Source organism: Nesoenas mayeri (genome assembly GCF_963082525.1).
Source record: "Nesoenas mayeri genome assembly, chromosome: 1".
Lineage (NCBI taxonomy): Eukaryota > Metazoa > Chordata > Aves > Columbiformes > Columbidae > Nesoenas > Nesoenas mayeri.
The window spans coordinates 44,046,114-44,073,724 of NC_137541.1; the positions used below are offsets into that span (position 1 = coordinate 44,046,114).

Consider the following 27,611-nt stretch of genomic DNA (forward strand, 5'->3'; position numbering starts at 1 on the left):
AACAAAGCGCGGCGCTCCCGCTCCCGCGCCGGCGCAGAGCCCCGGCGGAGCGGCGGGAGCGCGCCTGACGTGGCGCAGACGCGCGGGCTGAGGGAGCAGCAGCGGGCCAGGCGCCGGCCCGGGCCGGAGGTGGGGCCGCGGGGCCTGCAGACGTGGTAACGGCCTCCCCGCCCCTCCGCCGTGCAGCTGGGGCCGGAGGAAGCGCTTGAGGGTACGGAGGGTGCCCCGGCGGAGTGTGGCAGCGGGCGGAGGGGGTGCCGCGCTGCCGAGGGAGGGGGAAAGGCGGCCCCGCTGTGCTGGGGGCGTCGCTGGGGCGGCGGGAGGTCGGCGGGGCTGGGTGGGGCACGCAGGCCCCCTGCTGGGGCGGGCGGGGGTATCCTGGGAGCCACCAGGGGATATGGAAGTGTTCTGGAGGGGCGGGGGGCGCAGTCGGTCACTTTCGGTGCCCCGGGCCGAGGGCAGGTTGGGCTAGGACGGACAGGGGACAGGGGCGAGGAAGGTGTGGGAGGCGCGGGAGTCTGTGCGAGCTGTGACTCCCTGTGGGACAGGGGGGTTCGCTCTGCGGCTGTCCTTGTTAAAACTGAGCAGTTGTGCCTCTATTAAACCGTTTCCCTAACTACCACTCTGATGTCTTTTAGTTTTTTAACTTCATAATACTTGCTCTCAATCCTAAAATTGTTTTAAAAGTTGCAAAATAGCATTTCTGCTCTTTTGGGGGGAGAGCAAGAGATGTTTTTTTTCCTGCATACTTCGAACTCTGAGCGTGCTTTCTAGTACTGTGACTCACCAGCAGCTCTAAACTTCATGCTCTTGTGACAGATTTAGATTTTAAACAGTGCATTTTACATATGTCTGTGAGTAAATAACTGTGTCTGATATTTAAATACTTATCTTTTGACATGCAGTTAAGCTGCCATACTGCAAAGTGAGCCAGAAAGAAGCACATTCTTGTTTCAAACTGTGCTAAACCAAATCCACAAAGGATCTAGTCTATTCCGAGCAGTACACTGGAAGATTTTTAGGCCTAAAAATTCCACTCTGTACTTCCACTTGGTTAGAAAAGGGGCTTCTGTGCTCTTTGAAACTGGAGGTTCATCTTGCCTGAATTTATTCCAACCTTAATTTTAGCAAAGAGGAAATTAAAGCTGATCTTTTATCTGGATGTGTTATTTCATTAGTATTGTGTGTTTTTCTATTAACTGATGTCTGTGGTTTTAGAGATGACATGAAATTATTACAGCAGAACTATTTCTAAGTTAAATCTTGATTTGCAATCTCATTTTTAAAATTTAGAAAAGTCATTTTCCCGTTTAATGCGGAGTTGGTAATAATTTTTAAAATAATCTATTAGTAAAACAGGATAGTAAAATTGCTGATGAAATAATGACAGTAATCAACTATAAAAAGAAATATCGTGGTTTCAGTCCTTGTAATTTTAAATATAACTTAAAAATGGCTTATTGTATAACAGTTGAAATATTTCTAGAAAACTGAAATTAGCTAAAGTTTGAAAAGTCAGTTCGGTTTGAGAAAACAGGAAAGTGCTTTATAGTACTGAACACAAGTTTTCACACAGTCTTATGAAAGTATAGTAACATTTTACGGAAGTTTACATAACTAGAAAACATTTAGTAAATATTTAGTAAACATTAGTAATACTAAAATAAACTCTTTGGGGTGTGTATTTGTGTAGCTAAAGGGCAAAAGGCTGTATTTGGGAACACTTGGAAGTAACTAGTACCTTTTGGGGTTTTTGTTTTGTTTTCCCTAGCTCTCTTTTTTTGCTTCTGCTTTTTAAAACACAAAATGTCCGAAGTTAAGCAGAGGAAAAAAGGTATTTCTTCACCCAAGACCAATGAAGATCCACAAAATGTTGAGAAGGACAGTAAGTGTGTGAAGCTGGCAAGCCCCAGGACCAGCAGTAACTGGAGTTCCTTTTGGATGGACTCACGCACAACCTTGAGCATAATTTCCCTTGCTGGTTGCCTAGTGCTGACCTGGTAGGTAACCCTCTAAAGTGGATTTTAATACCTTCTTTTGTATTCTATACTGTATTCAGTCATGGGAAATATGATTAGTTACTTTTTAATATAGTGTTTGTGTTAAGTGACTGTAGAAATGTTAACGCTAGAAGGGTCAAGAAAAGAATAATAGCATTCACAAGTGTGGAAACGTTGGATTACAGAGGCTTGAGCTGTTCTGTCATGATGAAAGTTTTAAAAGGTGCCTTGCTCATGAATTCTGAATACCTGCTTTGGAGACTACATCTAACCGTGAAGAGCAACTTAATCCAGCAATAAGTTGAACAGGGCTCATTTGGCAGGTAATAAATAAATCAACAGTAGAAGTGGTGTTTTCTGTAAATAATTTGCTCAGCAGTGTAGTAAATTGTTTGTTGGGTAGATTCTTCAAGTAAAGGTCAAATATCTTTGTAAAAGATGTTTTAGAATATCTTAGCAGCATCAGTACCTTCGTTCTATCAGAAACTGAGCTTCTTGTAGAAATGATATGATGAAATTCTTAGAATTCTAGTGCAAGAAATTGGTCCGGATTGTTACAGTCCAGACATCAACCTGAAAATTGAGGTAAAATTTGTTCTTATTTTGTCATCACCCTGATTTCGTTATCTTAATTGAGAAATGTAGAATAAAATGATTACTGATGCTTCTGCTTACTGTTTCATGTATATCTGTTATATCTGTTTTGCTTGTATCTATCTATAGTTTGCATTTTAGCTTTTATTAGCCTATACAGATTAAGTTAGGCATTGTAGATCTTTTGAAACTTCTGACTGCTACACAATGTACTGATAAATACCAATCTATGAAAGCACAAGTATTTTAAATAAACTCTGTTGTTCTGGATAAAATTGTTCTTCCACTGAGACAGCCCCTTCATAGTCTACAGTAAAGCTTGTTATGGGATTAATAAACATCCAGCAAAATTCAGGGCTCTTGTTTAGTGGTCTCTTTTCCTTTGTGACTGTATAAAGTGCTTACAGTTCAGAAAGCTCTCAAGTTCACAGTAAATGAATCTAGAATGTATATAAAGTACAGAATTGAGATTTCTAGTGTCTGTTCAAAGTTAGCATCATCATGACTGTAGCTGTACAAGCTTTGTCACAATGCACCATATATTCTTGTATGGCTATAATCGAACAACATTAAACAGCCTTTCTGAATCCAAAGGCTTCTGTGCATGATTTTGTGATGCTTTTCAAGAAAGTACAAGTGAGTTTTTGGTGTGTTTTGTTGCCACTGGTTAAATAATACTTTATCAATGAAATATATTGTGAGGCAATGCCCCACAAGCATGTAATGGCCTCCATGTTAGCAGTCTCATTGGACATTTTTCGTCTTTGAATGGTGTTCTGTGTAAAAACAAAGCACGTCTATGGATGTTTCCTTATTTTTCTACCTCTATTGGAAGACAACTGCAGTATGAAGAAAGATCAACTTCATTTAAATGCACTTTTTTTTCCCCTCTCCATTATTGATCTAGCAAATGCTATGAACACAAATCTCAGCAAACTGTTACTGCAGGGAATCAGGTCCTGAAATACTTATGTATGCTAATTATGTAGTTATATTTACTATTTATTTGTTTGCAATTGGCAGGTTCCTATTTCAGCAGTCAAATCAATTTGCTAATATGGAGAAAAAGTATAATTTTTTACAGCAAGAAGCTGAAAAATTCCTGGATGTGGAAAATAAAGTTAACTTAATTTCTGAAAAGGTAATAATTAACATCTTAATTGGATAATCTGTGGTGAACATTTGCTGTTGTTTTACTTTGTCATTTAGTTAAATCAAACTGACTGATTTAAAATAAATTTTCATAATGTGTCTACTTGCCTGTGAATAGGCCTTTAGGGAATATTTCATGTGACTAAACGTGTCAATCGATACCATTATTCAAATATGTGAATATAGTGGTTGTATCTTAGTATTATATTTTATACATTGAACTATTTTTAAAAACTTAAATTTATGCACATAATTCATTCTATTGGTACTGTTCTGTGTATAATTCTAATACACATTGATTAGAAGAAAGTTTACAGGCATTTTTATGTAGTAGACCTGTTCTAAAAATATGAAAGTCATAATGAAGTGGTAGTAATATTTTTTCATTGCTATTTTATTTTCTTTTCCATGTGTGACGTTATCAAGTAGAAATCTTGGGCTGGCTGCCAAATTACCTCCTGTATCTTACAGATAATGATGGGAGTACAGCATAGTTTATGCCAGTGATGTTGGTTTAGCACTGATCTCGTAATGATGTAATTTATACATGATGTAATTTGGATATTTATATACCACACTTCAGATTGCAAAATGTTGCATGGGATTTAGGTAGTGTGATATATTTTACCAAAAAAAAAAAAAAAGGATTGACAATGAAGAAAATGGCATGTATTCTATAGAAATTCAACAGCAAACATACCCTTTTCTGTGACTTTTTCATGCTGGGTTAACAATAATTTAAAGATGAAATATGAAAATAAATCATACAGGAGCTTTGTAACAAGTAAAGTGGCTTCTAAGGGACTTTATTCTCTGTTAAACAAATGCAAGTGGTTTTCTATTTTGTTAAATAGACATGGACGTTGTTTTGTGTTATAAACGCAGCTTGAATCTTCTGAAAGTATCCTACGAGAAGCTGCCTCATCCATATCTGTGATGCCTGAGTTTGAGCAGGAAATATCTTCTCTTCATAACATCATAAATGATATTCAGAACAATGAACAGACTCTCTCTATAAAGATGCAGAGCATTAATGAGAAGTTCCAAAATGTTACAAATTCCTGGAGAAGAAGCTTAGATGAAATGAACACAAACACAAGTGTTTTAAAATCTGAAGCAAAGTTCATACATACAGAAGTTACTTCCCAAATTAATGATGTTGACCAAAGAATTAAATCCCTTTCAGAAAGAGTAAGAGATCTGGAAGACAGTACAGCCAGAAATATTAAAACACTGAAAAGGCAAGAAGACGACGAATTCTCTAGAGTTGAACAGAAGTTGGACTTGCATGCAAGGGCAGTTGAAAAACTAGAAGAAGAACAGAATAGTCTGGTAGCCAAGGACACAGACCTGAATCAGAAACTTGAGAACTATGAACCTAAAATTGAGGAGTGCAAGACCCATTTGCCAACAATTGAAAATGCTATTCACTCTATTCTTAGATTATCAAGTGAATTGCTAAGCATGGAGAAAAAGATTAAGGATGTGACAACACAACTATATACCGTGGAAAATGATATGTTGAAAACAGTTTCTGATACAATAGCCATGCAAAAGGTTCTCGAAGGCATACAGCACAGTGACAGCATATTGAAAGTGCAAAATGAAACAGTCGTTTTAGAAGTAGTGCATGACCAGAATGAGGATAAGTGAATTTGGACTCGAGGTTTTCATTTAGGGAAGAGCACTGTAACTTATTACAAATGTTACTTCAACATATATTAAGGATAGCTGAAATATTGTCATTAATTTAAATAGCATTGGATCAGAATGAAAGGCAAATTGAGGGTAGAGATCAAGAAATACTGTATTGAAGGAGGAGTGTTTTCTTAAGGCTAATTTTTAGCTTATTTGTTAAGTTTTTTATTAAAAAGGAATTTGAAGCAAAGTGTTTAGATTTAAGGAAAAAAAGTCAAAACCAGAGACAGAGTACAATTTATATTTAATTTTCAATAGTTTTTTATATTGTTACTTTTTGTGTTAACATTCAGTTGTAGCACAATGAACAATTACGTTCTTCTCTCTAGTTAAATATATACATATACCTCACTTTTAAGGTATTATATATCATAATGATTTTTGTGCTTCTGGTACAGCCTTCTCAATAAGTACATTTTTAACATCTGAAGTTTAGATACAACAGCATTATAGAAAAGAGTAGTAAAGTACCTCTTACTGAAAACTTTGTCTTGTACTGGTATTTATAAGCAGGGTGTTACATAGGAGCCGTGTTACCTTTTATTTGTTTGACCCCCTGCAAATAGCCTCCTTAGACCTCATTTCCAGCCTTTTCAAACTTCCTAAAATCACTGGCGTGGTTTTGTTCTGCCATTGAAGTTGTTTGACTACATATGGACTGAAGCTCTTATTAACAGGTATTCCTGTTAGATCATCTTCCATCATTTAATTTGCAAGTCTGGTGTGATCAGACACTCTATTAGTTTGGGAGGATGAGGAGTTGTAGGTTGGTTTGTTTTGGTGCTGTTAGAAACAAGTTTTAACCTTTTATTCTGAAGAATGTTCTCTGTTAGGCATGACATGACGTGTCTGGTATTGCTTTGCATTTTAAAGGGAAAAAAGCAGTGTCAGGTTGTTTCCCAAAGCTTGAAGCAAGAGATGCAAAAGCAATTAAAGCCACGGAGTTTGTACGTGGGGGTAAGGAATATCTCATTTATCCATAGATCTACTTATACAGGATGTAGTTCTGTAGCTGTTCATTGAAATTTGGATCTCGGGACCACCATAATTTTGTGTTTACAGACTTATGTCTTGAAAAATTCCTGAAGTCAGGAAAGGAGATTGCATAATAGACAGTATGAACCCACAGCATTTATGACTTAATCGGGTTTAAGTTAAATTATTCTGGTTTTGTACATTCATTTATCTAGAACTTCACTGAAATATTCACTGAACAGTTAATGCTGCCTTCTCAAGACACTATTAAACCAGCATTTCTCAATGTTTACTAGTTTCATATATTTATTACTTTTGTATAGATTTGTATCAATTTACAGTCTTATTCAATAAAAATATATTGTAGTAGATTGCCCTGTCCTGGTGGAAATTCTAAGTCAAAATAAATTGCTTGTCCAGAATGAGTATGGAATAAATACTTCAGTGTTCCATTAAGAAATACTATCCTATATGGAAATGTTATTTTAAAATACTTTTCATAAGTGTGTTCCAGTGTGTTTCTAATTCATAGTGTAGGAAACAATTCTTTTCCAAATATAATAGGCCCAGGCAGGATCTCTTGGCAAAGCATATTTTAATAACGATTTTGCAAGACCGGGTGTTCTGCCTAAAGGTAGGCACAGCTAATAGGGCAAAAAGCCCCTGCTTATATCTCCCCAAAATCCCAGCTGCAATTTCCCTTCCTGTTCCCCATTGGTTGGGTACTTCAGGGTTTACAGACTATCCTGAGACACACAATACCCTTCCCCTTATCAGTCTGTTTAAGATATGCATTCATGGTACTTTGGCTACACTTCCCCCTAAATTAACTTATCAATACAGGTATTGGTATGTATACAGGTGTCAGTACATATTCCTGGAAGAGACTGTGTATTGCATTAAGAATTCATAGTCTGATGTCTCTCGGTCCTTCCCCCCTGCTAGGGTCAGGTGCCAGGTCCTCAGTTATGTAAAAACAACAGTTCTTTGTTAAATGTTCCTTACAATATATTTTTGGGGGAGGGTGGCTAAATGATCAGTGATACTCTCCTCAGTTCAGTGTCTTTCATCAACCTCAGCTATATTGAAACCTGAACGTACATGAGATCGAACAGAAAATCCTCATCCTTTGAGGGCATTGACTAGGAAACCAGCACAAGTCTCCACAACCTACATTTTAGTGTTTTGTTTTTAAACAGTTCTGTGTTAGTGAGGAATGACCAATACTATTAGAAAGTTATAAATACTTACTTGGTGGCATTTTTATTACTCGTGTCAAGAAAAGGATTAGTATGAAACTAATTATGGCCTCTTAGCATGTATTTCAGCTTGCCCCTTTGGTGTGTTTTTTCTCTCCAAAGTTCTATGCTGATTTATTGGGGAATAAAGAGGATAGTATCACTCAGATATTTTCCTTTCATCCTCTCAAATTTGAAAACCAAGAACCAATTGTTTTTTTTTTAAAAAGTGAACTAGCAAATTAGAAAATTCAGCCAGAAATCCAACAGTAGCATGAATGTTCTCTTGTTATTGTAACTTTTATGGGGGCAGGCTGTTTAGGTGATGTTTTTCCTGTGAAGTATTTTGGCGGCTATTTAAACAAAATGGAACCATGCCTAATTCTTTGGGCTTTTTCTTCCAGGAATGCCGTGTCCAAAATACCTATTGTGATTACCAAAATCAAAACACATCAGTTAATTATGGTCCATGATCTTTGGATAAGGGAATTTTAAAGTGGGCATCTTCCTAAAATGTTTCTGAATTCCTTTCTACATGGGTCTTTCTGGATCATGCAGATTATATAGGTTTAATACAAAAGTTTCTGTAAATCAGAAGATTGCATTTGTTGACGTGTGTTTTCAGAGGTCATGCTGGAAAGCCATGTAGCACCTTCTTGTAATTTTTGTTATCACAGAAAAAGTAGTAGCATTTGAATTTTTTATGTATACTGAAAAGAAAAGAAATATTGGTTGTATTGCAGCAGTTTATTTTGTAAAGACAGGGTTTGTGCTCAATTTCAATGTCAGGATAGTAAGATGTTTCTATTAGAGTGTAGCTTTAACTGTTATGTGAGTTTTTAAGCTAGAAATCGTGTCAAATATCTTTGTTTGTATCCCTCTAGTGTGAAAAGACTTGGAACTTAATGGAACAGCTGGAAGACCTTAAAATAATTTCTCACATTAAACATCTGCAGGAAGATACTTCTACAATGAAAACATGGTCTAGCAGCATAGTTAAGAAACAAGAAGAACTGCAGAAGAATTTAACATCCCTTTTTAATGCAGTTTCAGGTGTTGAACAGAATGCAGCTTCTGCATCAAAAAACATAACTTTGACAATTGTGACCGTAAAAACTGACATAAGGCGCATTTCGGGCCTAGTCTCAGATATGACTGCGCTGACAGATTCTTTGCAAACACTAGAAGATAAAGTAGAAAAAGGTGAGAAGAAGACAGTAAAAAGTATAGGTGACCTGCTTACCAGTAGCATCGACCGAAGTACAAAGCTACAAAGCTTGGCGTCCAGTAACGCAAGAAAAATTGAGCAAATCAAGACAACATTATCCAAGTTACGGAGTGATTTTAACAAGCATTCGGATAGACTTTTGGATCTTGAAGGTGACAGAGCAAAAGTTCTGAAGACAGTTACATTTGCAAATGATTTAAAACCCAAGATGTACAAACTTAAAAAGGATTTTGCCATCTTGGAGCCATTAATAGGTGACCTAACACTGAGAATAGGAAGATTAGTGGAGGATGTTTTACGACGGGAGAAGGAAATCGCTCTACTGAATGAGAAACTGACCAATCTAACAAGAGTTCAGACTCAGATCAAAGATATAAAAGATGAAATAACCCAGATTTCAGAGATGAATTGATCACTGTGAAATGACTTTGCCTAAAGAGTAGTAGTACTTGACAAGTACGAACTCCATGTGTAGTTTTAAGAAGACAGACAGTATTTAAAGGCTTCACTTAGAAGCAAACAGAGATCTGTCCTCTTCCTTCGAAAAGGACAGCAAAAAGCCATACTGATTTCAAGGGACATGCTATAATGTGAGAAAAAAAAAGTCTCTCTGCATGTATTTGTCCTTCTGAAGGATGACAGATGCTATCTTTAATAAATTGCTTGTTTTGTACAATGAAACAGTGTTAAAGCATAAAATGTTGTTCTTAAAGTATGCTTTCATTAAGAAAGCGGGACCCAAGACTGCCACATCTTCAGCTTTACTTTCCTGCTTCAAAGGAAGAAATAAAATTGTGGTTTCTAAGACAGAGTTAAACAAGAGTTAGTCAAACTGCTGTAGCAATTTAATATCTGTCTCAATATATTCACTCTATGATTTTGTAAACCATAGCACTTTTAAAAATCAATATTTAAATAGGTAAATGCAGTGAAGCAAGCAATGCCTAGAAATATTGCTGATGCCTTGCAAAAAGTTTGTCACGCATTTATATGGAATATTTGTATAAGGTTTTCTGTGAGGCTTTATTAAGTTTTTCTGTAAATTATAATTACTGTGCAGCACTGTTAGGTCTTTAAAACACAGAACTCTGGGAACAATGCTTTGAAAGACACACTGACCCCACTGATGGCTTTCTCACTGCGTCACTGTATCTGTTCAGAAATCCTAACTGTTATTCTTTGTTTCTTAGCCTATAAAATACTGTAGTGAGCAGCAGAATTAGCAAAGAGAAGCTACTGAGGTCCCAAAAGGTTAGACTGATGTGAGCCACTGGCAGTATTTCTGTGGTCAAGAACAAGACTTTAAGAGATATGAGACATCTGAAAACACAGTAGGTGGTAGACTGGTAACAAAATAATGGGAATGGCTTTAGCAGACGAAAGGGGGGAAGCGTATTAAATAGGAATAAAAATTACTATACCAATTAGGAGAGACACAGCAATTCAGAAAATCCCTGCGAATGAAGTGATACCAAGAAGCATACAGTAAGGCCTTTATAACTTCTCAGTTGTTGAGTTGGTCACACCTGAACATCTTGCATGTGAGTGTAATGAAGATATAATAGAACCATTCCTCTCCCTCGCTATTCCTTATTCAGCATTCTGTATCTTTCAGCCTGCTTCACATTGCTGGTCTTCCATACCTTGCTTGCTTTGTTACCTTCACCCTCATATGCCTTGTTTCATCAAGTTTTCCTCTTCCTACCTCCCAGTTTTCATTCACCCCTTTCCAGCCCACCTGACAGACCACAAGGATAAACGTGTCAAAAGAAAAGATTTTCTAGAAATCATCCACAGATACTATTTACCTACCAGTGTCCTTTTGCTCTTCCGCAAAAATTCTTGAGCAAGCTCCTGAAAATAACCAAATGGCACTTGAAGGAGACAAAAACATTAAATAACATTCAGAACAATCAGTCATACTAAAGCGTGGGTTGTGCATCATACTTGAAAAAGAAAACCCCAATATATATACATGCACATACATTTAAGAGCTTGGGGTTTACATAATAAAGATATTTCATTTGTATATTAAAGCCTGATACTCACTGAATCCACCAATCCTGGGTGATTTTGTGTGGAAGCTCATGCTAGTCCCATCAAGGAGAACACATACAGGATAGACAAGGCTACCAAAAGGACATTGATACAGCAGGGTGAGACATCTGTGCGTCTTTCACTGTGGCCCATATGATGCAGTTGTTATCAGTAGATAAATTGTATCATGGACTATAGTAATTTTATTTATTTTGCTTTCAACTTTAAGGATTAATCATTTGTGGTCAGTACCCAGTAAAAATCTGGAGAGGCAGAACTGGAAAACAAGCAGAGTAGTGTCTACACGAGTGAAGTGGATAATATGCTCCAGCAGCACTGAGAGTCAGAGGAGTCTTGACACAACAAAAAGGTCTTTTGGGATGAAAAGGGCACACTCTCTCTTTGGAACAGGAATGCACTGGTTTTGGCTGGAATAGTTAATTTTCTTCATAGTAGAATAGTAGAATTTTCTTCATAGTTCATGTGGGGCTGTGGTTTAGATTTATGCTGGAAAACAGTGCTGATAACACAGGGACGTTGGAGTTGCTTTGGAAGACCTGTTAACCCTACTGATGGCTTTCTCCCAATGTCACTGTATCTGTTGAGGAATCCTAACAGTGTTATTATTTGGTTTTTTCTCTGTGTAAGCGCTGCCCAGCAGTAACTCACTGAACTCAGCTCTCCAAGGTACTCATATTTGCTATAAAAAAGCAGGATGTTTATTGTTTTCACTGTGAACTACATCATTTCTATGTAGAAATGTAAATGAATTACAACTATTTTTATTATTACAGCCCATTTTAAAATGATATGCGACAAGCATTTCAGCAAGTATCAGCACATTCAATCTGTAGTACAACCTGATACACAGGGTGTGAATGGAGTTGTTATCCCAAATTTATATAGACAGCACGCTTTAAAACAGAAAGCTGATTTCAGCTCCAGTAATAGCAAGAAGGATGTTTTCCATAAAACAATATACACAAGCAGCATATACATAATCCATGTTGTACAAAGCACTTTTGGGTTCAGTGACTGCTCTGCAGTTATCTAAGTTACACTTGGTTCAAAAGGGAGTGCTCCTGTAAAGTGCAGTTATCAATTACAAAGTTGACTTTCTAAATGTATTTTAATACTAGTTTCCCCACTAAAGCTTATTTGAAGTATCAGTGGGTGACCTTTTAAGCAACAACATTTCTTATGTTAAACCCCTTAATCTCCAGCATCCAAACAAGCCCATGGCTGAATGTCAACGAAGCCAGCAGCTACAAGGCAATTCTCTCCCTCTTTCAGGTTCTCCACTGAACTACAACACTGAAGTACCACTAAGTGTTTCCCCTTTCTCAGTTACAGAAGGGGAACAGCAGCTGCCTCTTGTAGTCTCATCTCAGATTAACCTTGATAAAATGTAACTGAGCATCTTTAAAAATAGTTTCAGGCCTACCCCGAGCAATGAGAAAATGGATTTAGGATTTTTGTACTACTGCACATATTTCAAATAGCTGCACGAGGGTGTCCCAATTCTAGAGGAAAATTGCATTCTTTTGCTCCACACGTAGAATGACAAGAAAAATTCTTGAGAAATTTAGCTTATCATTCAATTACTTGACAATCAAACTACCTCACTGGATGAGCCAAATTTCTCTCTCTCTCTGCCAGCCTTAAAAGTTGACAGAAGCACTTTACTGTCCCAGGATTAGAAGGAACTTGAGATGTTTTCTAGCAGTCTGCTGAATTAAACCATGCTTCTGAAGAACTATGGTATTCAGTGCACATAAGTCTTTCCTAACAAGCTGAACCACATACAAAAGTTAACTTCAAAAGCTGATTTAACATCAATGGTCTGGATACAAGATCAAGTCATGGCTATTGCTCTTCTCCAAGGAAACTCTTAGGAACATTTCATGATTTGTTAAATAATTTCAAAGCCTCCCACTCACGATGGGGCAAGATGTTACACGTACTTACATCATGAAATATATTTAATCCAACACCAAAACACTTGTACACATTTTATTTAGATTTATGGAATTTGACTTTGCTGTATAAAGCAGTTAGAGACCAACCACTCTAAGAATGTATTTACTGTCATGGTGAGAGGGAAATAGAGCAGTTTTAGGTTTTACTCCACATTTTGAAAGGTAGCAATTCAAAATGGCTCAGCTGGCTTGTTTAGCATTAACCATCTGAAATCCTGGAACTTGGAGGGTTTTCCGAGGGAGTGAGAAGCTGAATAGCATGTAAAGTGGTGGCAGGAACATCAGACTCCAGTAAGATGTGATGGTCAAGTTTATGCTACTTCAACGTCACCTGCTCTAATTCCTTTGACTCTGAAGGACATAAGTACAGAGGAAGTAGCAGCACAACATACATGGATGCCAAACTAAGTTCACTATCAGCTCACATGCTGAAAGGCAGCAAATTTTAACGGTTTTGCACAAGACACTTAAGCTCCAGCTCTACTAAGTGAACAAAGTAGTACTGGATACAGTCAACCCTTTATTATTAGGCATTTTCTGGATTTATCTCAATGTGATTATGAGCTGTGGGTTCTTGAACAGGCAAAATGCAGAAGGCAGCATGCTAATCTTTCTGTAAAAGACTAGAAAGAACAAATTGCCTTAACAAAACATTGCATGCCTCCTCCTGCATGCCTAGGAGCATAGATTTCTTCACATCAACTAAGTTCCCCAAAAAATTGGTATGGCTTCTTGCACTGCAGCAGTGCATAGTTCAACCAAAACTCAGCATTACAGTTAATCTAACTAATCCAGACAAATAAAGAAACAAAAACACAGGAGTATCAAGTCTGGGAAAAGCTGGCAAGTTTGTCGAACTCTACAATAAGAGGCAAGCCATTTTTATTTTATTGCAAAGCTGTAGTAAGCTTTTAGTGGTCAGATCTCTTTAAGAATCTTTATTAACATCACCTTTTATTTTAAGGTAGCAGCTACTGTTTAATTCTACAGTACAACCAAAAGGACCGAGTTCTTTGGTGTGGTTCAAAGCCAACAGAAGCAGAAATTAGTCAAGTAAGCAGAAGTTAGTTATGTCGGGATGACCACTCCAAAGCAGAAAAGGCTCCATTATGTATAAAGGTTCCTTCTCTCCCTATGGAGAACACTGATGTTATGACCAGGATGTCCTGCCAGGCTGCAGTCTCATCTCAGCCATTCCAGAGTTCAGCTGTTCTACAGTAACAGCTTATTATAGGCAAATTAAACAGTGGACTCAGTGCAGAGAACTGCTGATGGGTTCTGCAAGGATAGGTTCTTAGCACTTCTCTAGAAACAGTGAAAGCCTACTTTTGTCAAAATTGTTTCACAATTACCTACTTCCTGAAGTGTAGAATAGGTAATTTTTTGTCAAATTTTTGGACAGGGGGATTATTTGAGGTATTTGCTGCTATGAAATGAAGCTTACATAAGCAGTAGTAAAGACACTAAGCACTCTGTTTCTTATTTATTTCAGGCAATGATAGTGGTAAAATTTAAGCCCTCGTGTGGGATGAGGGCACAGCCAATATTGACATCATATAGAGTTTGTTTTCTACATAGTCAAATATATAAAAGTTTCATGAAACTCATCACTGGGACAGCCAGTACAGTCAGTCCATGAGCTGTCTATTCAGTTAGACCAAGCTTCTTCTTCAGAGATTCTGGCATTTCAGGTGGAGGTGGACGAGGAAGTCTGAAATAAACCTTCACAGAATCATAGATGAACCACTGTAGTGCAGTCAGGGTACCAATCATAATGATACGAGCAAACAGACCTTTCCATACACCTGTAGAGCAAAACATAAACCATGAGTAGCATAAGAAGCCAGGAAAAAAAGAAATCCTCCCCAAAACACCACAAACACTTAATCCAAAATACATGAAAGGAGAGATGTACCTTTGAATCCAAGCCTCATAAGAACCTGTGAAGCAGAACTGCCCTTTTCTTTGTTCAACACAGACACCACGGAGTCAGCAGGATGGGAAACAATTGCACAGAACACACCAGCTGGAAGAGTAATTCAACATTAGTTCTGTGGCACTTTAGCTGTACCATTACTGTGTACACTAGATACAACTAACTGAAACAGCACCTTCTAATTTCACAGAAGTTATGCCAAGCCACCAGGTATCCCAAAAGGACAGTAGGTCCCTCCTTGTAATGTGATGTGAATATTAGAAAACACCTTGCTTCTGCTCTTGCAGTACCTCTTCTGCTAAAACAAAAACTCCTTCCAAACCTTTGGATGTTGATAATCCCCCTTCCATCCTGATTTCTCTCCCCTTCCTTCAACCTTTCCCAGCATAGCAAAGATAAAAGTTTTTTCACTGAAATCAGCTGCAGTTTCTAAACTTGGACATTAATATTGTTAATAACAATTAAGAGTGTTGTCCTACTACAGACCCATTTTCCATTTACAGAATGAATATAGTTTTTTTTTCCCCTGTACATTTTAAAGTTTCATATAAATTCTCCCATTCTAGTTACATCTATTTGACATCCTGAAAAGGAACAGGCTTCTTGAGTTGTGGTAGTACATTAACGAAGTGTAAAACTTAAAGATTCCTTACCAATATAGCCTGCAACAAATGTGACTACCAGCTGTTCTCCTTTTGTACATTCACTTCGTGGCTTGGGAACAACGTACTTGTAGAGAGCTTCAACAGTACGTTCAAAGCAGGCAAATTTCATCATTGTGTATGGAATCTGTCTCATCCATAGTGGAGCAACACCTTTGTAGAAACTTAACCAGAGAAGAGACAAATTCAGGTTCTTTTCCTCCAGTATTTAACATACATTTTTAACTTGAAAAAAGTTAGTTAGCCTGTTGCTTCTATCGGGAATACAACTTCTAAATACTGACACTGTAAGGGTCAATACCTACAGAACAGAAATTTAAGTTTTATTAGTTCTTGAGTACTAACTTAATTCAGCAACACAAATTCTAGTTTAACTGGATCCCTATGCTGCACAGCTGTTTTTTGTAGTCACTTTTCAGATTACAGCGCATTGCAGCACTGATACTACAAGTGCAGTAAGGCTCATGTCTGCATACCAGCCAAGTCCCAATAGCGATACATGACTTGTATAATTACAGCCACTTCTACCGGAACAGAAAGCTAATATGCAGTTATATTACTCTTACATGCCAATGACTCAAGCATCTTTGACTGTACAACCAAAAAGTTGCTGAATATCTCTGACTGGAACTGCTAGAAACCAAAGTTATCCAGCAGAACTCAGCACAAAGATACTCACAAAGATGGATCTAAGGAGCATGTGGGATTAAAAGCCAGTTCAGCAGAGATTCCTTAAAGTACGTTGTCTTGAAATACAAAGATCAAAAAGTATTACAACTAATGCCACAATAGCTTTTAGCAACACTCATTAGGAAGAAATACTCAACATCAAGAACCTGAATAAAAATTAAAATCAAGAGACACTTACGCCCAGATGCCTTCTTCTCCAAACATTTTAGGTACAGCCTCCCGCAGAGTGTTTGCATATCCAGGCTGTGTCTGAATACGAACTTTAGCAGCTTCCATTGGAGCCAGAGCAATGTCAGCAAAAAACTCCGCGCTGGCAGATGCGGCTAAATACAGTGAAGTACGCCACAAATATGCATTTTCCTGAAGTGAATTGAAATACACATTTTAATTAATGAATCATGTTTTTGCAATTACTGTTATTAATACTATTATGTTGCGGATACATAGCCTGATGTAAACCACTGAAGGCTTACCTCTCCCAGTATGTTGCCATATAGGATTTTGAAAACTTCATAGAAACCAAATTTACAAAGTCCCTGCATGGAATATCCAATAAAGGTTGGAGCCCATCCCTTAGCCAAGCCACGAACACCATCTTCATTGATTGTCACTGAAAATCCATTGAAGATACTCTTGTATTTTTGTGGATCAACCTAAACAGAATAGGCAGTTAGTTGTTTGATACAACTATTTCCTTTCTCACCGCCCCCCCAACCCCCTGCCATGTAAAATAGAAAATCCTTTTAATTCCTTATACAGCTGACTTCCGGAGGTTCTCTGGACAGATGATGTACTCACCACAAGGTTAGCTAACGTAACTGTAATGATTACTTGCTAGTCTCAAACCCTGACTTATTTTAACTGCCGATGTGTTCCTCAATACTCGGGAACCACCAAACTGTCTGATTTTTGCTTTACATTAGTTCTCCAGAACCACACCACGACTTTCTGTATCGAAAAGATTTACTGAAATCACTATTTTAACACTATCAGTAATATACTAGTATAACATTTAGATCAGATTCTTCAAAAATTTGACAGCTTTTTTCAGCAATCTCATCCACTCTACACACCACACCTATGTACGCTCAACTGTCACCACAAACCAAGCCTGATGATTCACCTGATTCCTAACTGGAAAAAGTTATTTGTCCACTGTTAGTTTGATCCCTCCACATAGTCAGACTAAGACAGGTGGAGCAAAGCAGATCAAAGAGTACTCAAGAACTTCTACACTTGTACTTTGACTTCACAGTAAAGACTACATACAAAATACTTTCTGCACATAAAATATCGAGTGAGATTTCATTTATAACTTATCAGAAATTAGAAAAAGACCAACTTGAATAATTTTGTTTTGTGTGAAATGAAATCTTTTAACAGAAATTCTTAACAGGGCCATTCTGACCAATTTTAAGTAACATCACACTGTTACTTTTCATATTTGGCATCATCCAACATCTCCTCAAAGGGATAAGAAGGAAGATATCAAATTAGCAGTCAACCAAAGCTTTCTGAAAGAGCTATGGGACACACATGGCAACCTGCAATGAATGACATTTTGTCTTGCAGTCTGACAACCACCTACTTGAGAATTAGTTCAACTAAACACACCAATTTTAAGACTCGGAATTTCAGAAAATCAGGTATTTAATCAGGCACTGTAAAATGAGACTATGTTCATGACAGAACCATGCTTAATCATAATCTACATAAAAGATGACTTCTTAAAAAGACATGAGAGGGCAAGCAACATGTTTCTTCCTGGAGTATCTAGGAAGGATTAGTAACATGCTCTGTACTGGATCTGTAAACAGAAATGCTGACAAGTTTTGCAAGGTCACACCTGGAATCCACATGGAACCCTCCTCTTGCACCTTCCTCTAAGTGCTGGAGAAGGAAGGGGAAGTATCACCACCCTCATCACATAGGAAGCCCAGGACCAGTAGCCCAAGCCACACAAACCTACACCAAACAGATGAAGCCTGGGAACCATGAGGCCTTGCTCTCAGTTGTATATGCACCACTGTATGGCTCTTAGGCCTTCTACCCACTAATCCAGTTCGTAGTCAGATTAAGAACTGTTTGAGATGCTACATCAAGTTCCTTCTTCTCAGGAAACTCAACGTGGGTAGTCAAGCTGCCGATCTTGGATTTTGAAGACCATAACAACAGGAGAGCACATCTAAGCTACATTTTGAGAAATACAACACATGCTCAGCTACAGCTATTCCCTACTATTAGAAATAGGAAATTCTTACACAGTTAGCTTGGTCTCAATGCACGTTTCACAGAAAGCAGCACATACCCTCATCTGATGCACCCTACGTTTGTCCAATGTGTTACAGAATTAATAGTTTGAGAGTAGAATTTCAGGTGTTTCCAAGTACACAGAGAAGCCTCTCTTGTGAAGAATGGTAAATAAAGGCCTTCCAGAAGAACACAATTTCAAAGAGTATCACATACAGTATTCCTAATGTGATTACCAGGTCTGACTAATTAATTAGACCTCCTGAAATTAAGAGGGAACATCATACCAAAACCACCACTTTTGTAATCGGTGTCAGACAGGGAAATCACTAACTACTGTATTTCCAGAAATTTAGAAGTGTGCTTCAATTCGCTTCATTCTTGAGACAGATTTGCCTGAAGAAATCCATGAGTATGTTTTTATCCATGACTGTTCACTGGATGATCTTAATGCAGAAGCTGGTATTGCAAATTAAGTGCCATGTGATGACACTCCCTTCTGTTCAATAAAGAACCACTTCAAGGAAACCAGTTGCAAGCACTGATGGCCTTACCAATACCATACCAAGTTTTACTCACTCTGTTCAAAGTAGCATCATTAGAAAGTATCCAATCCATAAGCCATGCAGTGATATCCACAACGTTAATAGATCAAATTCTACATGCATATCACTCCAGGCTAAAAACCATATATCTTCACTAAAGATACAATTTCCTTCCTCAAAAGCACATAAATAGTTCTAGATATCCTACCAGGGAGCAAAGAGCGACATTGTGGATGCCTTTTAGTAAATGTAGTCAGCTAAATGTGCCTTAAATGTAGTAAAACGTATTTAATCCAGATTATCCTAAATGCCTCAGTTTCTCTTTAAAGTGGTATTTTGTTAAGTCTCACAGCAGTAGACTTGATAAAGTAGCATTTGAGTTTACTCAATTCCTGTCATCCGGAAAAGATGGTGTCCCTACTGTAAACTCTTAATATGCTGGTTATATAGAGAAAAAGTTTAAGAAATGTTTAAGTAAATACAAACCTGCATACGACATTTCACTAAATCCAGAGGTACAACAGCAGTGTGTGTCAGGCCACAACTTAGGACCCCACCAACGCCACAGAGTGCATAAAACTTGAGCGAGCCATATTCACAACTGTATTCTGCAGCAAAAAATAAAGACACACCATGCTTTTACATAAACTCCATGCACTGTTGGACAATGATGTCCAGGGGATAGTTTGTGCTTCCAATTCATTAGTGAATTAATTATACCACACTAAACATGCTTTGTCAATGTTACCACATACCAACATGCAGAACAAACCTGCATTCTGCATTTAACCAGGTCTAGAGGAACCAATGCTGTATGTGTTGTTCCACAGCTAATGATCCCACCAAGGCCACAAAGTACAAAGAATCTGCCCGAGCCATATGCACAGCTGTATTCTAGTTAATTGGAAAAAAAAAATAACATGTATATGATTGATCATAATGGTAACAAAGATCAGAAAAGAAACAAAATTGGCTGAGTGCTACCTTTTCAAAAATATTAAACTGAAATAATCTCTCATGCAATATAATTCAATTATAGTGTTATACTAAAAAATAATTCCCTTTTGAAACGACAAAATTTGATTCTAGGCCTTCCAAATTGAGTCTGTCCCTTTAAAGAAAGTAATGGAAGAAAGAGTTTTAGCTCACAGCACATTTAAAACATAGAAATGAATTCCAGAAGCGCCTAGTAGAAAATATGACTTAAAAGTTGTAATATCTAACATTTTCTTATATCAAGGAATTACACAAGAACAGTGTTTCTCTAGCAGTCTGGAGACAAAGCTTCTTTGGTTAAATATTATGTGATAGTCCAACTCCTGTATTTAGCAGACATGACACAGATCTCCAAGATCAGTGTTCGATTTTTCTTTGTGCAGATATATTTTCAGGTATTTTTCAGATTTTTTAAAATAGATTTAAAAAGTTTTCTTTCCAATGCAGAATCTCGGCTTTATACAGCTTCTGTTTAACTAAATAATAGAATTTTATTAAGTTAATCATCACATTCAATGCTCAAAAATAAGGTTCATTAAAGAATCTTTCAAATCACACTTTACTGAGGGATATTTCTTTGTACTGTGTATAAAACCACTTAGCCTTCAAAGACCAAGTTATTTTCACAAATTCCAGTAGACCAAATTACTGGAGCTGAAAAACCCTCTTCATTTTTTTAAGAAGATTCAGAGTGTATGATTATGTGTAACCAGAAAACACTCAAGGTTAGAATTAACAGTACAAAATAAGCATAAGGTAGCAGCACAGTTCTGCTACTATGCTTAGTATTTTAAATATGTACACGAAACTAATATACCAAATAAGCACACAGAAAACAGTACACTCTGTAGAAAATATTCCCCAGAGTAGAAAGGGAGAATCTAGGTTCTTTTGCTATTACATCTAGTGGTGTTACTCCATTATAATAGAATAGACTTTAAAGTGTTACACCAACTTAATAAGAACTATCTCCAGAGAAACACTAATGAAAATTAAAAGACAGTTAAAACTTAACTTATTCAGAGCTCATTTGCCCTTTTGCCTCTGAAATAAATTTCTTTATGAACATCAACAAAAATTTATGCTTACATTCAACAGCATCAACAGAGCACGAGTTCACAGTAGCAGGCTTATCCAGCTCATAAGTTCACTATAAGGGAACTTCTGCCCCCAAACATTCCAGATTTTACATTACATTTTACATTCACATTTCTCACCTTATTCTTCAAAATTAAACACCAGGACAAAAAAAAAAGTCATTTTTTTTCTTTATCCTAAAACAGCAAATACCAAATAACAAATATCACATTAAACCTGAACTTAAAGCGAGGAATAAATTAAGAGTCATAATAATGCATAATCTATGAGATTTTTTTTTAACTGAGATACTACTCAAGATTATAAATATGCTGGCTCAGGATTTACACATACTTCTAAAATAGCTTGGTTATGCTATCAGATTTGCAGACAGCAGTAATATTCTGTTTACAGCTTGCCAAAATGACTGGTTAAGCAAACACAAACAAGGCTTTCTATGCAGGTATAATCACAGAACAGACTCTGAGCCTGTATTACGGGGCAGCTCTGTCTAGCTGTATCTTTGGTCTGCAGCATACCAGTACTGCAGTAGTTACCATGCTGCCCAGGTACCACAAGTATTTGTTCAAGCTCCCTTTTTCGCAACAATTTAGTTAGAAGTCATACTCAACTGACAGACAGACAGACATTTGTACAAGCCACAGAAAAGTAGAGCTTGACATATCTGCTTTATTACAATACTATTCAGACTGACCTGTCAACTAGGTGTTCAAAAACAGTAATTAAGAAAAGCAAGCCAGTTTCAATTAGGCTCAATCTCTTTACAGGTATCTAAGGTCACAGTGGTATTGCAGTATTAGAAAAAACAGAGTAAATCCTGGAGTTTCTATTTCAGAAGTAGAGTCAGATGTCCTAAAAACAGTTACCTGGAAAGAGAACCGGCTGAACATGTAGGACAGAGGGCAAGAAAATTATTCTAACATACCTAAAGGCTGATTTAACACAAACACCCTGAAGCTACTAAAATATACAGCATAAAACCACATATACACTGTTAAGACAGCTACATCATAACTATTTCATTTCTTTGCCTCTGATCTGACACGTTAACAAGGACAAATTCCAAGAGCTGATCATAAAACACTTTGTTACTGAGCTGCGTTATGGTTGATGACCTGAGCTGAACTCACAAGGTCTTGTGGTTTGTACTGACTTTGTATGACCTTGCATGTGCTCAGATATCCTCTGCAACACGTTACTCTCCCAACACAAAAGCCAGAGACCTAACTGGTATGTGAAATAACAAATGCAGCAGAAAAGACTCCAAAGACTAAGAACTCTGGTCACCTTTGACTGCATGTGTCTACAAACAGGATGAAGATTAAGCACAGTGCTTTTCAGAACTAAGTGCACCTACTGAATATTTTTAGCATAGCAAAGAGTGATTTAGGGCTTTAGTTAGCTAACAACAAAATTACTACACTCAAAGCTTAAAATCTTAATAAAATCCAACACCGAGTTCTGCCTTTTACATATTACATGAATTACATACAAGAGCACTAACATACTCCAGGAATCATAATGGTTCAGAAAAGGTAAAGGCAGAAAGATGATGCTAAATTATTATCAGCTTTAAAGAACTATAACTTAAACATCTACCTCTGCTATTAGAAACATCATCACGGTATGACCTTTGGAAGTCACAAGAGTGATGAGGAAACATACAGGAAGCACTTGAGCTTAAATTTAAAATGCAGCACTGTATCTCAGACAGCAGAACTATCTGATGTATGCCCCACAAGAGCAAAAGCAAAACAAAACCCCACAGAACAGCTGCAGGCACTCCTAATGTGTCTGGTTGTTCAGACGTCCAGCTGTAAATAAACGGAAAAAAATGAGATGCAAAGGAAAACATGGATGGGAGAGATGATCTTTCAAACCCATCCAGATTCACACGATGCTCTTCTCCATGGAAGAAGTATGGGCCGACAGCCTCAATCCCCGAGGCTGCAGGCCCAGCAGAGCGAGAAAAATCCCTGTTATTCCGTAGACAGACCCCACCGGGGGTCTCTAACTCCCCTAAGCTAGCCCCGTCCCGTGTCCTCTCCCAGTATCTCCGGACCCCGCTGCCACCCGGCACACTCCGCGCGGGAGCGGAAGAGGCGCCAGCGCCTCCCCCGCCCGTGCCCTTCCTCGTCCTCCAAGCGGGCGCGTAGGCCCAGCGCCGGCTCCTCCCCGGCCCGGCCGGGCGCCGCGAAGCGTTGAACCTCCCTTCGCCACCCCCGTGGGCACCGACCCGCGCCAGCGGAGGTTCCGCGGGCACCGGCGCCTCCACCGCCCGCAGGCCGGACCCCCGCCGCGACCCCTCCTTGCTCCTCTCACCTTCAGCGGCGGATGCGGCCGCCAAGCTCCGCCGCGAGGTCGGCGCCTCCGCTGGCTCCGTGCGCTTCCTCACCCCATCCTGGGCCAGCTGGAAATGCGGCGCGTAGAAGGGGTTGAGCCGGGCGAGCGGCGCGACAGAAGAGAACATGGCGACCTGAAGCAAACGAGAAGAGCAGAGCGGCGTGGGACGGTGCAAGTCCGCCACGGGCCGGCCTGGCCCCGCACCCGCCCGGCGGCCCGTGGCCCCGGAGCGAGCAGCGGCCTCACCGGGCGGGCACCCAGTGCGGCCCCCACTCACCTCCTAAGATGGCGGCAGCGCGCGGACCCGCTGCTCGGGCGGCAGCTCGGCAGAGGCTGACCGCGCGCCCGGCGCACTCACTTTGTCCTTCGCCGACGCAAGGGGCGGAGCCAGAGCCCAAGAAGCCGCAGAGCGATTGGCGGAGGCGCTCGGCGGACCGGTACCACGGCGCGCGCGCAGCCGAGGCTAACGCCCTCCGCCCCACGCCTGCGCACTGCGCCACCGCGCTGGGGAAAAGGGCGGACACCGCCCTTGCCGCTGGGCCGCGCCTCGGGAGGTCGGCTGTCAGCGACCGCGGGACGGGGCTGGTATGAGGGCGCTCACGGCGGCTGCCCTTGCCCTCGCAGAGGGCAGGTCGAGCGCTGCAACTGAGACAGGCCAGAGAACCGCGCTGGCTCCCGGCGGAAGGAGTTTCTTCTTGGCTAGTCAGGTGTACCGGTGCACCCTCCCTGCCTTAAACCCTGTGCCTGCACTTCTGATCCCTCTTCACTACTGCCTGTGTCTGGGTGCTTGCCAAATAGTCCACGTGCTTCCCACAGCCTCAGGCAGCGGTGACAGCCCAGGGCAATATTAAACTAGAGACACTCCCAAAGCCCCACCCTGGCAGCAGCAGGCCAGCCCTGATTCATGCTCTGGTGCAGGTGTACTGGGAAGGGCACGCAGTTTTGAAGATCAGTTTAAAGGGGGCCTCAGGCTTGCCCTGAACTCCAGTGCCGTGCACTAGCACCTAGTAGTATTTTCTAATCACAGTCTAGTAAAGCTACAAACCACAGCTCTCTTGCCAAAACGCTCACCCCCCTCACCAGGCTCCCACCACAGTGCGGTTTAAGACCAAGCACAGTCAGAAAGCAGGCCCCCAAACTGGCTGCAGCTGCATTTCACCTTTAGAGGTCACACTTGCAGGGCATGGCCTACACTACAACACCTGCAGCCACTTTCATAAGAATTGCCAGTTACTCGTTTGTTTAAAGCAGAATTTTATTTAACACAGCACCCATGCTTGGCCTTAAACTATGTCTCTTATAATACAGTGTGATTTCACTCATTTTAGTGGGTTTAAATAGTACAAAACTAGCACAGCACAGTTCAGCTCTCCAGTTCCTGAAGAGATAAGAATTCCAAGCCTTCACCATCTTGATCATATCCCTATAGCAGTCAGTAACAACAACCTCAGAAGACAGCAAAGCAGGAGGTACATCCTGAGTACCCCAGCTATTACTTCTGGGCACAGAACCATCACGTACCTGCACCACCACAGTGAAGAACCACCCCTTCAGTCAGTGCAGTAGCTCCTGTCAAACTTCCCTGGAAGATGACCTGCTACATCAAGCACAGGACTTGGCTCTACTTGCTGTATTTCACAAGGTTGATTCAGGCAGACTGTCCCACACAGGCAAAAGTGACACGTGCCTAATAGCACTGTCACAGAAGTCCAGGTTGGCCAAGTGCCTCTTGAGTAAACCAGACTCCAGCTGCCGAATAGGAAAAGGGTCAGCTGAAACTTGCATTCTTTAAATACTTTCATTTACCAACCAGCAGAGAGCCTGAAGTGTTCTGCCACTAGTAGAAAGGAGGACAGGTCAGAATTATTCATTTTGACAGTACTTGTTCTGCTCTAATCACTTGCAGCTAAAAAAATGTTGGTAGCAATGTTGGTAAACACTGATACTTAATTAGCTAATAACCTCTAAATATGACTAAGACTTGAACCCTTATCTTGAAATTACATATAAATGATTAAAATTCTTGCAGACTTATGGATTTTTAAAATATGAAAAACCTCTGCTCCTACCCATTATGAAGGATGAGCATGTGACTCTATTTATTTATATACATCTAGTGACAATTTGTGTGCAAAACTAGTACTGACTTTGTAGAACAATCAGGTTTTTTTTGTTTTATTTGACAATTAACTTCAGCTGTACTATTAACAAGTACTATTAAATAGCAGAGTCTAACATATTTCCATGAAAACACAGGGATAATACATGTTCCTGCTGAATGCAGATTATACATGAATATCTCTTCAACTTATCCCAGATGTTAAAGAATAAAAAAGCATTAAACAAAATGTCATTTAAACCATGTAGATTAATCCGATTTCTGACACACAGTAAAGGTAGTAACAGATGAAGACTTTAAATATATTACCTTTTGGCGTCTACCTCTGTCAGATCCACAGTAAGAAGAGCTATTGTAAATTAAATCAATCTTTTTTATTGGTTGCTTTTCAAATTTTGGGAGTTTATGAAAACATCAGTTTTGCAACTCAGAAGTTTTCCTAATTATACCTCTTCTCCTATTATTAACACCCACCACACATCCCCCTGTTCCCCCCCACGCCCCAAGCAGCATACAATCAAGAAATTGTAGACTAGAGCCTGTTTTGGAATAACTTCTCAGAGTTCTAACATTTTGGTGAAGCCTGTAAGTAAAAATCAAAGCTCTTATAAGCTTGTTCTCCAGGTGACTTATTGTTTTCAAAAATATATGAGGCAGTAGAAAAAAATAACCACACATACCTTTGATAATCAGGTTGGCACAAGTAGCATCTGCTCCTGCTGTAAGCACGTTTTACATACTCATTCACTATATCAACACCAGAACTACTAAACTGTGACTCCACTGAATCAGTAACAGATCAGTTCAAGCTGTTCATAGGCGTCACAGCCCAAGGGAAGCCTTAACACTGCAGCATCTCCTTCAACAGGGTCCAAACTAGTCACGTTGAACGACAGCAGTTGCATCCTCTGAAAGCAGTGAAACCTCTCCTGTTCTTATTCATGACTGCCTTAGGTGTCCTCATCTGATAATCTTCTCCAGTCTAAATTATCTCCAGACATTCCATGGCTTTCCTCCATGAAATTTAACTTTTCTTCCTAAATAATAAATAAAGGCAGCAATGCAGATACACTTTTAAACCACAACCAACCAATGCTGACAAAGAATTTCAAAGTGATGTGGGACAGAAAATTTGAGGAATTATTCTTTTAACTATCAATAGGTACACATAGTAATAAGTATGTATGCCACCTTAGGACTATTTTACAAGTTAATTAACCTGTAGACCCTATGTTGTATGAACATGTGCATGTATGCATACATCTTATCTTGCTGTTGCATTGGTGCAAAGCAGCCCGGTATACTTCCTAAGGAAAAAGAAAAGCAAAAGTCATAGGAAAGTTTTAGACAAACATACATGGATTTACCAAACATACAGCAAAAGCTATACTAACAGACAATGAAGGATAGCTGAAATGCCCAAGTTTGTAAACATGGGATTTAAAAGTATACATCAAAACTCACCCTGTATCTATTTTGATCAGTCAGATGAAGTTTAAAAAAAATTTTTAAAAGCTTTCAGCCCAATATGTAACTTCCGCCATATCAAAGCAAGCCAAATATACCACAGATGAGACATGCCACACAATTTACAAGCTTAATTTGCAATTTTATTTTTTTCTTTCTGCTGAAGAGTCTCTTTTTGGAGCTCCATTCTTTAAAGGCATACTTTTTGTATTCAGCTTTTCTGATTTAACACTTACTTTTAAAGATATTTTGTTAACCGAACAGTCCAAAAAGGTAATTAGCAGGAACTGAGGACTTTAAGACCATGAATATTCAGTTATGTCACAAGAAACAAACCAAAACACACACAGATCAGGCCTAAGAGGGACTTGAAAGGATTCCATAAGGCAGTACTGAGCATACTACCACCAAGTAAACTTGGAGAAGAAAAAGTTCCTTCCCACTGTTTCCTACTTAAACACAAATCAAAGTTTCAAAACACAAACAATTTAAATTTAAGTTCCTCCGCAGGAGTTTGTGTCAGATACTAGGTAAGATCTCAAAGCCTTGCCATGGATCAGGTGCCATAAAATTGTCTCATCACTGCAAGTGATACCCTCTACTG

The 27,611-nt window shown here is 39.1% G+C and overlaps 2 protein-coding genes across 4 annotated transcripts; one reads left to right on the forward strand and one right to left on the reverse strand.

The window, feature by feature from the left end:
* The first annotated feature begins 52 nt into the window (after positions 1 to 52).
* Positions 53 to 9,566, forward strand: IKBIP (IKBKB interacting protein). Of its 3 annotated transcripts, XM_080363525.1 has the most exons (5): positions 54 to 211; positions 1,772 to 2,000; positions 3,618 to 3,735; positions 6,318 to 6,401; positions 8,542 to 9,566. In XM_080363525.1, the coding sequence occupies exons 2-5, from the start codon at positions 1,807 to 1,809 to the stop codon at positions 9,295 to 9,297; spliced, it is 1,152 nt and encodes a 383-aa protein (XP_080219651.1). In that variant the 5' UTR covers positions 54 to 211; positions 1,772 to 1,806; the 3' UTR covers positions 9,298 to 9,566. The 3 variants fall into 3 exon arrangements, with proteins under 3 accessions (XP_080219652.1, XP_080219651.1, XP_080219653.1); XM_080363526.1 differs by lacking the exons at positions 6,318 to 6,401; positions 8,542 to 9,566 and adding an exon at positions 4,632 to 6,121 and having other exon boundaries at positions 53 to 211; XM_080363527.1 differs by lacking the exon at positions 6,318 to 6,401 and having other exon boundaries at positions 55 to 211.
* Positions 9,567 to 14,356: 4,790 nt separating this feature from the next.
* SLC25A3 (solute carrier family 25 member 3) lies at positions 14,357 to 23,793 on the reverse strand. Its single transcript, XM_080356427.1, has 8 exons — positions 23,699 to 23,793; positions 23,401 to 23,554; positions 19,471 to 19,592; positions 16,663 to 16,842; positions 16,368 to 16,549; positions 15,491 to 15,663; positions 14,817 to 14,927; positions 14,357 to 14,706 (listed from the first exon to the last, which is right to left on the reverse strand). Exons 2-8 carry the CDS (start codon positions 23,546 to 23,548, stop codon positions 14,546 to 14,548), a joined length of 1,077 nt encoding a protein of 358 aa, XP_080212553.1. The 5' UTR covers positions 23,549 to 23,554; positions 23,699 to 23,793; the 3' UTR covers positions 14,357 to 14,545.
* Positions 23,794 to 27,611: the final 3,818 nt, after the last annotated feature.